Source organism: Gorilla gorilla, chromosome X (genome assembly GCF_029281585.2).
Source record: "Gorilla gorilla gorilla isolate KB3781 chromosome X, NHGRI_mGorGor1-v2.1_pri, whole genome shotgun sequence".
Lineage (NCBI taxonomy): Eukaryota > Metazoa > Chordata > Mammalia > Primates > Hominidae > Gorilla > Gorilla gorilla.
The window spans coordinates 30,509,910-30,522,016 of NC_073247.2; the positions used below are offsets into that span (position 1 = coordinate 30,509,910).

General features: G+C 44.9%; 1 protein-coding gene across 9 annotated transcripts in view; it reads right to left on the reverse strand.

Annotated features, from left to right (window-relative positions):
• The window catches only part of MAP7D2 (MAP7 domain containing 2), a 111,422-nt gene that overhangs the window by 23,979 nt on the left and 75,336 nt on the right, over positions 1–12,107 (reverse strand). For all 9 annotated transcript variants that reach the window (XM_055376746.2, XM_055376745.2, XM_019019692.4 and 6 more), the window contains one exon: positions 11,639–11,766. In XM_055376746.2, the coding sequence (XP_055232721.1) occupies positions 11,639–11,766 (128 nt within the window). The remainder of the gene's footprint in view (positions 1–11,638; positions 11,767–12,107) is intronic.

A 12,107-nucleotide genomic window follows, 5' to 3' on the forward strand; every position in this document is an offset into this window, starting at 1 on the left:
TAAACAAACTGACATCATAGCCTCCTGATAAGAGGTACTGAGAAGGACCCAACACCTCTGCCACGAGATTCCTGCCCAAAGAACACAACCTGAATGCAATTAGAGGAAATGTCAGGCCTATCCAAACTGAAGGCAGTCCTCAAGACGACTAGCCTATATTCTTTAAAAATGTCAAGGTCAGCCGGGTGCAGTGGCTCACGCCTGTAATCCCAGCACTTTGGGAGGCTGAGGCGGGTGGATCACGAGGTCAGGAGATCGAGACCATCCTGGCTAACATGGTGAAACCCCGTCTCTACTAAAAATACAAAAAATTAGCCGGGTGTGGTGGCATGTGCCTGTAGTCCCAGCTACTTGGGAGGCTGAGGCAGGAGAATCACTTGAACCCGGGAGGCGGAGGTTGCAGTGAGCCGAGATTGCACCACTGCACTCCAGCCTCAGTGACAGAGGGAGTCACCGTCTCGAAAAATAAAATAAAATAAAATAAAATAATGTCAAGGTCAGGAAAAAGAATGGCTGAGGAACTGTTTCAGTTGAAAGAAGACTAAGAAGGTGAGACAATTAAATGCAATGTGGGACCCTGGGTTGGACCCTGGACCATGAAAAAAAAAATGATATAAAAAATCTTATTGGGCCAGACCTGGTGGCTCATGCCTGTACTCCCAGTACAAAGGGGAGGGCGAGGCAGGCAGATCACTTGAGGTCAGGAGTTTGAGACCAGCCTGGCCAACATGGTGAAACCCCATCTCTAATAAAAATACAAAAATTAGCCAGGTATGGTGGTGTGCCCCTGTAATCCCAGCTACTCGGGAGGCTGAGGCAGGAGAATCACTTGAACCTGGGAGGCGGAGGTTGCAGTAAGCCGAGATCACAGCACGGCACTCCAGCATGGGCCACAGAGCGAGAGTCTGTCTCAAAAAAACCCAGAATCTTACTGGGACACCTGGCAAAAGTTCCACATGCATTAGAAATTAAGTAACAGTACCAAGTTAAACTTTCTGATTTCCATAACAATGGAAAATAATGTCTTCGTTCTTAGGGGCAAAGGGGTATGATGTCTGCAAGTTACTCTCAAATGGTTCTGGGAGAAATCTGGGTATGTATGTCTGTGTGTGCATCTATGGAGGATGAATGTGAGAGACTGTGCAAGACTGAGTGAGGGTGATAGGGGATGGGAAGGATGACAGAAATGTGGCTACACATTAATACAGGATAAAAGGTGTGGAAGAAAGAGTTCTGTGTTCTAGTCTTGTGATTCTTTTGCAAGGTTGAAATGATTTCAAAATTTAAAAGCTGAAAAAATTGGTCTAAATTCAAATGATCCTCTGATAAGACTCAAAAATACAGGACAGAGTGAGTATACAGGTATGGCTGCAAGGAGGGGACATCACTTGACATTTTCAATTACCCTCTTCAGGAAGAATTTCAGATAAGAATGTAAAAGCCTACTAGAGAATGATGTGGTGGCAAAAACAGCAGTTAAGTCGCCCTTGTGGGAGCCTAGTCTGCTGTAGATGCTTATCTGTGGGAGAGGATAACCAAGCCACACATCTCCCAGAGAAGCTTATGGGAAGGGCACTCGGCCAGGATCCATTAAATGTCCTCAGCCACCAAAGGGATAGCCTGGGTCTGGGAGGGAGCCTTCCACGGGCCTGTGATTTGGAGTAAAGTGGGAGGTACTTGTTTTGGGCCATCCAGACACCTTTATCCTAATTTTTTCCCTCATATGGAATATGTTTTGTTTTCAACACATGATAAAGTGAAATTAAACTAGGTCCTTGAAACAAAACTGATCTCAGCTACGATCTACCTCTGGAAGTGATTATCTTTGGCACACTGAATTTTCCAAAGTTGGCCACAATAATATCTCCCATCCCACAAGATCTTATCTTTTGAGTTTATCTCTCCATCCCATTGAATCTAGGTTGGCCCGACTGCTTTGACCTATAAAATACAGCAGACAAGTAAGGCTGTGCCAATTGAGAGCACAGTCCTTCACTGGCCTGACAGCTTCCGCTTCCTGACCCAAAAGATGCTCAATCTTGGGGACATTTCTTGTTGGAACCCAGTCACTGTGAGAAGCCTAAGCCATACAGAGAAGCCATAGTAGGCACTCTGGTTTGACAGACTCAGCTGAGCTCCCAGCCAATAGCCATCATCAACTGCCAGGTGGGAAAATGGCCCATCTTGAACCTTCAGCTCATCTGAGCTCTAGGTAACTGCAGCTTCAGTCAACACTAGACTGCAATGGCATAGAAGACCCTGGGTAACCCAAGTCAACCCACAGAGCAACTGCACAAAAGATCCAAAGAGAGAACCTCCAAGTAAGCCCAAGTCACAGAACTGTGAAAATGAATAATAAATTACTGTTTAAGCAACTCAATTTTGGGGGCTTTGTAACAGCAGTAATAGATAGCTGAAATATTACCTATCGTAATGACCAAACTGACTTAGAATATATTTCTAAGAATATAAAACCATTAGAGAATATTTCACACTGAAGACCTGGAAGTACAGGCAGCATCAACACTCAAGAGGCAGAGACGGGCTGGACAAATCCACTTGGCCACACTGGATTTCTTTTCTCTAGGTTATGGGAACAAAGCTATGCTCCATCTATGTCTTTCAGAGTGTTGTTGAATCTAGTTTTCTAAAACCCATGCAAGTACCCAATGATGAAAACAATAAAAATAAACTTGAACGCTTAAAAGAGCAATGCTATTAACATGCACAGCCACCCAACAGTGGCTTAGTTTATCTGACATCAGGCAGGAGAACAATGCACTGTCAGAGCTTAGGAGGTCACAGGAAAAGATATCATTAATCACATGACCTGCCTGGGATTCTGGATGGGTGAGTTCAAAGGGCTAATTAAGCCCCTCTTCAAAGCCACATCATTTCCAGTGCGTTTAAAAAATCACACACTTGGTCTGCACAGAAGGAATGTCAAAAATACCAGTTTTGGTGGGGGTTTGTTTTGTGTGTGGCATCATTCTAAAAATCAAGTAAGTCTTTTTTATTATGTTTTTCCAACAATGAGTATGCAAGAGAATATTTACAAAACATGTAAGGTATAAAGAATGATATAAGTGGCCGGGCGCGGTGGCTCACACCTGTAATCACAGCACTTTGGGAGGCCAAGGTGGGTGGATCACTTGAGGTCAGGAGTTCAAAACCAGCCTGGCCAATATAGTGAAACCCTGTCTCTACTAAATATACAAAAATTAGCCAGATGTGGTGGTGCATGCCTGTAATCCCAGCTATTTGGGAGGCTGAGGCAGGAAAATTGCTTGAACCTGCCAGGCAAAGGTTGCTGTGAGCAGAGACTGAGCCACTGCACTCCAGACTGGGCGACAGAGTGAGACCCTGTCTCAAAAAAAAAAAAAAAAAAAAAAAAAAAAAGAATGATATAACTGGCCAGGTGCAGTGGCTCGCACCTGTAACCTGAGCACTTTGGGAGGCAGGGGCAGGTGGGTCATTTGAGTTCAGGAGTGAACAAAGGGCAAAGTCCTCGAGCAGGTTTGGTCTCAGCATTTTCCCTATCTGCCAGGTGACCCTGCCCTTGCCCCCCAGCTTCTCCTTCCCTTCTTAGTTGCATCCCATACCACTGCTATGTCTGAATGTTTCTGTCTCCTCAAAACATGTGAGTTGAAACCCTAACCCCATGGTGGTGGTATTAGGAGGTGGGGCCTTTGGGAGGTGATTAGGTCATGAAGGTGGAATCCTCCTGAATGGCATTAGTGCCCTTATAAAAGAGACCCCAGAGAGCTCCCTTGCGCCCCTTCCATCATGTGAGGACACACTGAGAAGATGGTTGTTCATGAATCAAGAAATGGGCCCTCAAGAGACACTGACTCTGGCCATACCTTGATCATGGACTTCCCAGCCTCTGGAACTGTGAGAAATACATTTCTGTTGTTTATAAGCCACTCAGTTTAGCAGCCAAACAGACTAACACACACACATACTGAGCACCTACTGTGCAACAATAAATCAAGACAGTTCCCAACCTCATAGCAGTCTAGCAGGAGATTGCTAAGTATAAAATACTAACACCAAGCAATGAGGCATAGACAACCCCACCTATGCCCTAGTTTCATGCATGGCTCTGCTATAGTGTCACCTTCTCAGAGAATCCTTTCCTGACCACCTTATCCAGCTACTCCCTTCCACCACTCTGTCATCTGAACCGGTTTAATTTTTTTTCCATAGTGCTTATCGCCACCTGATCTTATCCATGCTGTTCACTATCACATAAGCTCCAGGAGGGCAGGGACTTTTGCATCCTCGGCCCTTAGAAGAGGGCTGGATGTTAAGTGAGTGAATGAAAGAGGGCTGCACATGATGCTCTGTCAACACAGAGAAGGAGGTGAATTCAGCTTTGGCTGGCTCTGGAGAGGATGATGGCTGAGCGGAGTCCTGAGCAGATGGGTGGCTCTTTGGATTAGGGCCTGTACTGTGCTCAACTGTGTACAAGGCTCCCCGCACCTTGCTGGAGGTTCCTTGAAATAGGGACTGTTCTCACTCATTTGGGGATTCTCTGAGGCACTGGGCATAGTGACCTGCATTCATTCATTCCACAAATATTTATAGCACCTACTATGTGCCTACTAGTGTTCTAGACAGAGTGGAAATTAAATTTTTTTTCTCTAAATTAAACTGCATAAAAAAGTCTGGAATTTTAACCAAGTCTCTTTGATCAGGGACAGCTTTTACAAAACTCAGATGATGTGTCCTTTAAAATATAAAATAGTTGGCCAGGCGTGGTGGCTCACACCTGTAATCTCAGCACTTTGGGAGGCTGAGGCAGGCATATCACAAGGTCAGGAGATTGAGACCATCCTGGCTAACATGGTGAAACCCCATCTCTACTAAAAACAAAAACAAAAACAAAAAAAAACCCACAAAAAATTAGGTGGGTGTGGTGGCACGCACCAGTTGTCCCAGCTATTTGGGAGGCTGAGGCAGGAGAATGGCTTGAACCTGGGAGGCAGAGGTTGCAGTGGGCCGAGATGGCACCGTTGCACTCCAGCCTGGGCGACAGAGCAAGACTCCGTCTCAAAAAAAAATATGTGTGTGTGTGTGTGTGTGTGTATAAAATAGTTCTAGAAACACAATCTTCTTCAACATTTTCGACTTCACATTATTCTAAGTGAACTAATGCAGAAACAGAAAACCAGACACTGTATATTCTCACTTATTAGTGGGAGCTAAACAATGAGTACACCTGCACGTGAAGAAGGGAACAACAGATATTGGGGCCTACTTGAGGGTGGAGCGTGGGAGGAGGGTGAGAATCAAAAAACTACCCATTGGGTACTATGCTTATTACCTGGGTGGCAAAATAATATGTACACCAAACCCCTGTGACATGCAATTTATTTTATTTTTTATTTTTTGAGACGGAGTCTTGCACTGTTGCCTGGGCTGGAAGTGGCGCGATCTCAGCTCACTGCAACCTCCGCCTCCCGGGTTCAAGCGATTCTCCTGCCTCAGCCTCCCGAGTAGCTGGGATTACAGGCGCGTGCCACCACGCCCGGCTAATTTTTTGTATTTTTCGCAGAGACGGGGTTTCAGTATGTTGGCCAGGCTGGTCTCAAACACCTGACGTTGTGATCCACCCACCTTGGCCTCTCAAAGTGCTGGGATTATAGGTGTGAGCCACCGCGCCTAGCCTGTGACACGCAATTCATCTATAGAACAAACCTGCACATGTGCCCCTGAAACTAAAATAAAAGTTTTTTAAAAAAAGATTTTCGGCCAGGCGCAGTGGCTCATGCCTGTAATCCCAGCACTTTGGGAGGCCAAGGTGGGTGGATCACGAGGTCAGGAATTCGAGACCAGCCTGGCCAACATGGTGAAACCCCATCTCTACGAAACATACAAAAATTAGCCGGGCGTGGTGGCGCACCCCTGTAATCCCAGCTACTTGGGAGGCTGAGGCAGGAGAATCACTTGAACCCTGGAGGCGGAGGTTGCAGTGAGCTGAGATCGCACACCACTGCACTCCAGCCCGGGTGACAGCGTGAGACTCCATCTCAAAAAAAAAAAAAAAAAAAAAGGATTTTCAATTTCACAGAAACAGCACAGAGCCAGTGAGCCAGGTGTGACCTTGCTTCTGAGAAGCCAACTCCAGAAACCCCAAAACCAACGAAAGAACTCCATCCTTAATATTCTGTTCCTCTAGAACTACTCCTGGTACCAAAATAGTTCTAGAGGGACAGAAGTAATAGGACAGATGTACATATAAAGGGGAGTTTATTAAGGAGTACTGACTCACAATCACAAGGTGAAGTCCCACAATAGGCCATCTGCAAGCTGAGGAGCAAGGAAGCCAGTCCTTGCGATCTGAACTGCCTATCATGAACTGGGTGCTTTCTGACCTATCTAGCCATAAAGTGGGGTGTGCACAGCAGCATTCTATCATCAAATGGAAATGGTATATACATGATCGGGCTCGAGCAGGTCCTGAGGGCACAAGCAAATTACATGAGGAAGTGGCTCAAATGCCCTGTCACCCTGCCTTCTCTCCCCCAGCCTGCACCGATGGCCTCATGGGTGGTGGTGGGGGGTTCCCTATGATCAGTTGAGAGAGGAAGAGAAGACTAGGGCCTGATTTACAGATGGCTGTGGATGATATGCAGGCACCACCTGAAAGTGGACAGCTACGGCACTACAGCCCCTTTCTGGGACATTCCTGAAGGACAGTGGTGAAGGGAAATCTTCCCAGTGGGCACAACTCCGAGCACTGCACCTGGTTATGCACTTTACTTGGAAGGAGAAATGGTCAGATATGTGATTATATACTGATTCATGGGCTGTAGCCAATGGTTTGGCTGGACGGTTAGGGACTTGGAAGAAGCATGATTGGAAAATTGGTGACAAAGAAATTTGGGGAAGAGATATGTGGATGGACCTCTCTGAGTGGTCAAAAACTGAGGATATTTGTATCCCATGTGAATGCTCACCAACGGGTGACCTCAGTAGAGGAGGATTTTAATAATCAAGTGGATAGGATGACTCGTTCTGTGGACACCACTCAGCCTCTTTCCCCAGCCACCTCTGTCATTGCACAATGGGTCCATGAACAAAGCGGCCACGGTGGCAGGGACAGAGGTTACACATGGGCTCAGCAACACAGATTTCCACTCACCAAGGCTGACCTAGCTACGGCCACTGCTGAGTGCCCAATCTGCCAGCAGCAGAGACCAACTCTGAGCCCTCGATATGCACCATTCCTCAAGGTGATCAGCCAACTACTTGGTGGCAGGTTGATTATACTGGACCTCTTCCATCATGAAAAGGGCAGCAGTTTGTACTCGCTGGAATAGATACTTACTCTGGATATAGGTTTGTCTATCCTGCACGCAATGCTTCTGCCAAGACTACTATCTGTAGACCCATGGAATGCCTTATCCACCTTCATGGTATTCCACATAGCATTGCCTCTGAACAAGGCACTCACTTTACGGCTAAAGAAGTGCAGCAGTGGGCTCATGCTCATGGAATTCACTGGTCTTAACATATTCCCCATTATCCTGAAGCAGCTGGATTGATAGAACAGTGGAATGGCCTTTTGAAGTCACAATTATAATGCCAATTAGGTAACAATACTTGGCAAGGCTGGGGCAAAGTTCTTCACAAGGCTGTGTATGTTCTGAATCAACGTCCTATATATGGTACTGTTTCTCCCATAGCCAGGATTCACGGGTCCAGGAATCAAGGGGTGGAAATGGAAGTGGCACCACTCACCATCACCCCTAGTGACCCATTAGCAAAATTTTTGCTTCCTGTTCCCGCAACATTACGTTCTGCTGGCCTAGAGGTCTTAGTTCCAGAGGGAGGAATGCTGCCACCAGGAGACACAACAAAGATTGCCCCCTGGACACTTTAGGCTCCTCCTACCTCTAACTCAACAGGCTAAGAAGACAGTTAGTGTTGACTGGGGTGATTGACCCAGACTATCAAGATGAAATCAGTTTACTACTCCACAATGGAGGTAAAAAAGAGTATGCGTGGAACACAGGAGATCCCTTAGGGCATCTCTTAGTTTTACCATGCCCTGTGATTAAGGTCAATGGAAAACTACAAGAGCCCAATCCTGGCAGGACTACAAATGGCCCAGACCCTTCAGGAATGAAACTTTGGGTCACTCCACCAGGTAAAAGACAATGACCTGCTGAGGTGTTTGCTGAAGGCAAAGAGAATACAGAATGGGTAGTAGAAGAAGGGAGTCATCAGTACCAGCTATGATCACAGGACCAGTTGCAGAAACGAGGACTGTAATTGCATGAGTATTTCTTCCTTATTTTGTTAAGAACATGTTTGTGCATGTATACACTTACTCTGGATACAGGTTTGCCTATCCTGCATGCAATGCTTCTGCCAAGACTACCATCTGTGGACCCATGGAATGCCTTATCCACCTTCATGGTGGATGAAGAAACTATTGTCATTTCCTTTCTCTTTCCTTTATCATGTGACATAAGATTTATTCATGTCATATCAGCATTTAAGTGTTAACTTTATGTAATAGCATTTGGGTTGGGGATTGGTGTGCTTCCAGTTGTAGGAAGGATAGGCGTAATTATGACCTTATTATTTGTCTTTATTTGAAGATTATGTGTGATCTCAGGAGATGTGTATGGGTTCAAGTCGACAAGAGGTGGACTTGTGATGGTTAATATTGAGTTTCAACCGGATTGGATTGAAGGATGCAAAGTATTGTTCCTGGGTGTGTCTGTAAGGTTGTTGCCAAGAAGATTAACATTTGAGTCAGTGGACTGGAAGAGGCAGACCTACCCTCAATCTGGGTGGGTACCATCTAATCAGCTGCCAGCACGGCTAGGATAAAAGCAGGTGAAGGTGGCTCACACCTGTAATCCCAGCACTTTGGGAGGCCAAGGTGGGCGGATCACAAGGTCAGGAGATGGAGACCATCCTGGCCAATGTGGTGAAACCCCGTCTCTACTAAAATATAAAAAATTAGCTGGGCATGGTAGTGCATGCCTGTAATCCCAGCTACTCGGGAGGCTGAGGCAGGGGAATCGCTTGAACCTGGGAGGCAGAGGTTGCAGTGAGCCGAGATTGCGCCACTGCACTCCAGCCTGGTGACAGAGCAAGACTCCATCTCAAAAAAAAAAAAAAAAAAAAAATCAGGTGGAAGAGCGTGGAAGGACGACTAGACTGGCTTAGTCTTCTGGCCTACTTCTCCCATGCTGGGTGCTTCCTGCCCTCAAACATCGGACTCTAAGTTCTTCAGCTTTTGGACTCTTGGACCTTCGAACACAGACTAAAGGCTGCACTGTCGGCTTCCCTACTTTTGAGGTTTTGGGACTCGGACTGGCTTCCTTGCTCCTCAGCTTGCAGATGGTCTATTGTGGGACTTTACCCTGTGATCGTGTGAGTTAATACTCCTTAATAAACTCCCCTTTATATATACATCTATCCTATTAGTTCTGTCCCTCTGGAGAACCCTGACTAACACAGGCTGTTTCCCTTTCTTATGGTTTGTGTGTTCACTGGAGTAGCACTTTTAATTTCCTTCAATAACTTTTCCTTTGCATTCATGACTTGGCTAACTGGTGCCAGAGGCCTAGCCTTCAGCCCATGTCAGCTTTTGATGTGCCTTCCTCACTGAGCTCAATCATTTCTAGCTTTTGATTTAAAGTGAGAGATCTGTGGCACTTCCTTTCACTTGGACACTAAGAGGCCATTGTTGGGTTATCAATTGGCCTCATTTCAATATTACTGTGTCTCAGGGTGTAGACAGATCCGAGGAGAGGGAGATGGGGGAATGGCCTGTCAGTGGAGCTGTCAGAACACACACATTAAGTTTGTCATCTTATATGGGTGCAATTCATGGCACCCCAAAACAATTATAACAGTAACATCAAAGATCATTGATCACAGATCACCATAATGGATATAGTAATAATAATGAAGTTTGGATATTTTGAGAATTGCCAAAATGTGACACAGAGACAAGAAGTGAGCACACACTATTGGAAAAATGGCATCGATAGACATGCTCAATGCAGGGTTGCCACAAACCTTCAATTTGTAAAACAAACAACAACAACAACAACAACAACAAAACAGTATTTGCGAAGTGCAAAGTACAACAAAACTAGGTATACCTATAATTCTCATTTCTATAGAAGATACTACCATTTACAATAATAATGATGAAACTTGCAAGCTAGTATCCCTGCAGGGACCATGAGTCCAAATTCCAGCAAGACAGAGAGAAGGTGGAACCTGTAAAAGTCTCAGCGTAAACTAGGCTTTTCTTTCTGTTAATGCAAATGTCCAAAATTAACACCAGAGTAATGATGCATGGGTGGAAGCTGAAAAAGGCTCAGAAATAAGACAGAGGGAAACGGATCGTAGAGTCCACATAATAAATTTAAAGAGGTGGTAGGATAACAACACCATAACCAAAGATGGGCAATACTAGCACAGAAAGGTTGCAATGAACTAAAAATAAAGAAAGAAAGAAAAGTAGGCTTTTAATTCAGTGATGTGCTATGGAAAGATTTTCCTTATGGAGGACAAACACATCAATGGCAGGTATTAGTAGTGTATCAAAACCATAGTGATCTCTAAAAAAAATTATTAATAGTAGTGAAAAAGTCTCTGTTAGAAAGCAACACATTGGAAATTTAACAGCTGATGTCATCTTTAAATATTTTTGACAAATTCGCAAGTGTTCATTAAACTTGTGTTTATCCAACATTCTCTGAACTAAACTGATACACTGAATAAGGTTTATATGATTCTCTCCATATAAAAACTTTCCTATTTTCCCAAATTAAATCATATTTCTCTTTCTTTCTCTGTCCTACTAAAGATGGTTTCCACTGTCCTACTGGACTGAGTTATTTACTGAGTCTTTTGTCAGTTACTGTCAGTAAAATATTTTAATGACTTAAGACCTTGGTGGTCACATAGTTATTGTAAATTTTTCAGTTACATGGTTTCCTTGGTGAGTTTACCTAGTTCCTAACAAAAATTAGGCATGGTGGCGTTATGGTGCATGGGCATAGTGGTCCCAGCTACTTGGGAGTCTGAGGCGGGGGGATCACTTGAGCCCAGGAGTTGGAGGCTATAGCGTGCTGTGATTATGCCTGTGAACGGTCACTGCACTCCAGGCCTGGGCAACCCAACAAGACCCTATTTCTTAAAAACACACACACATATATATTTGCTTCATTAAAATACTGTTGATCATGGCTGACAAGTTATTATTGTCTCTCTATTAAAGAGAGAGACAACAAGGTGGGGGAGAATGTCAGGAGGAGCCCAAGCCCAATGCAATCACTTAAATCCAAATGCAACTGGAAAAAGAATACCAGAAAAGCAGAATGGAATTCATGGACCTAAAGAGAAAATGCTGAATGCATCATCTTGGTAAATAAAAGCCCTGTTACGCACTGGGGTCCCTTAGCAAAGGATCTTTCACCCAGAAGATACACAGAGAGTCAAGCCAGGTAACTCCAAGGCCAGCATTTCTCCCACTTACCTCTTCTGGCTGGCCACGCCTCACGGGGGAGCAGGAGCTGCAACACTGGATGACACAAAGCCTTAGCAAACTGACTCATGACAGTCAGACTGTCTGGCAAAGGGGAGAGATGCTTACTTGGATATCACAGGAGAAGATGGTCTCTTAGGAATGCCTCCAGAAAACTCGCATCTTCTCAGAGGGGACCCGAAGTTCACAACGGGAAGAGAAGTTGCTGTTCGTTGCCCCCGCTTCACCTTCTCCACCTGTAGGGGACACAGGATAGCCACAGTCCATGACTGGCACTACTTCCACAATTTATAAGACTAATACCCCAGATGGAACAATGCACAGCTTTCTTTCAGAGGGATCGATATGAAGCTATAACGCTTCACATGACAGGCATCTTTGCGGGGAGGCAGGATGAGGTCATCACATTTGCATTATCCAGTTAAAAAAAATCAGCCTCAAAATGCAAAGATTTCCTTCTCCTTGTTATCTTTCAAAGAGTTAACAACAGAACCATATTATGGTCTTAGACATATAGGAACTGAAAAGAGTATAAAAATGTAAAATCACTACAAAAAAATTACAGGTGGGTGAAAAT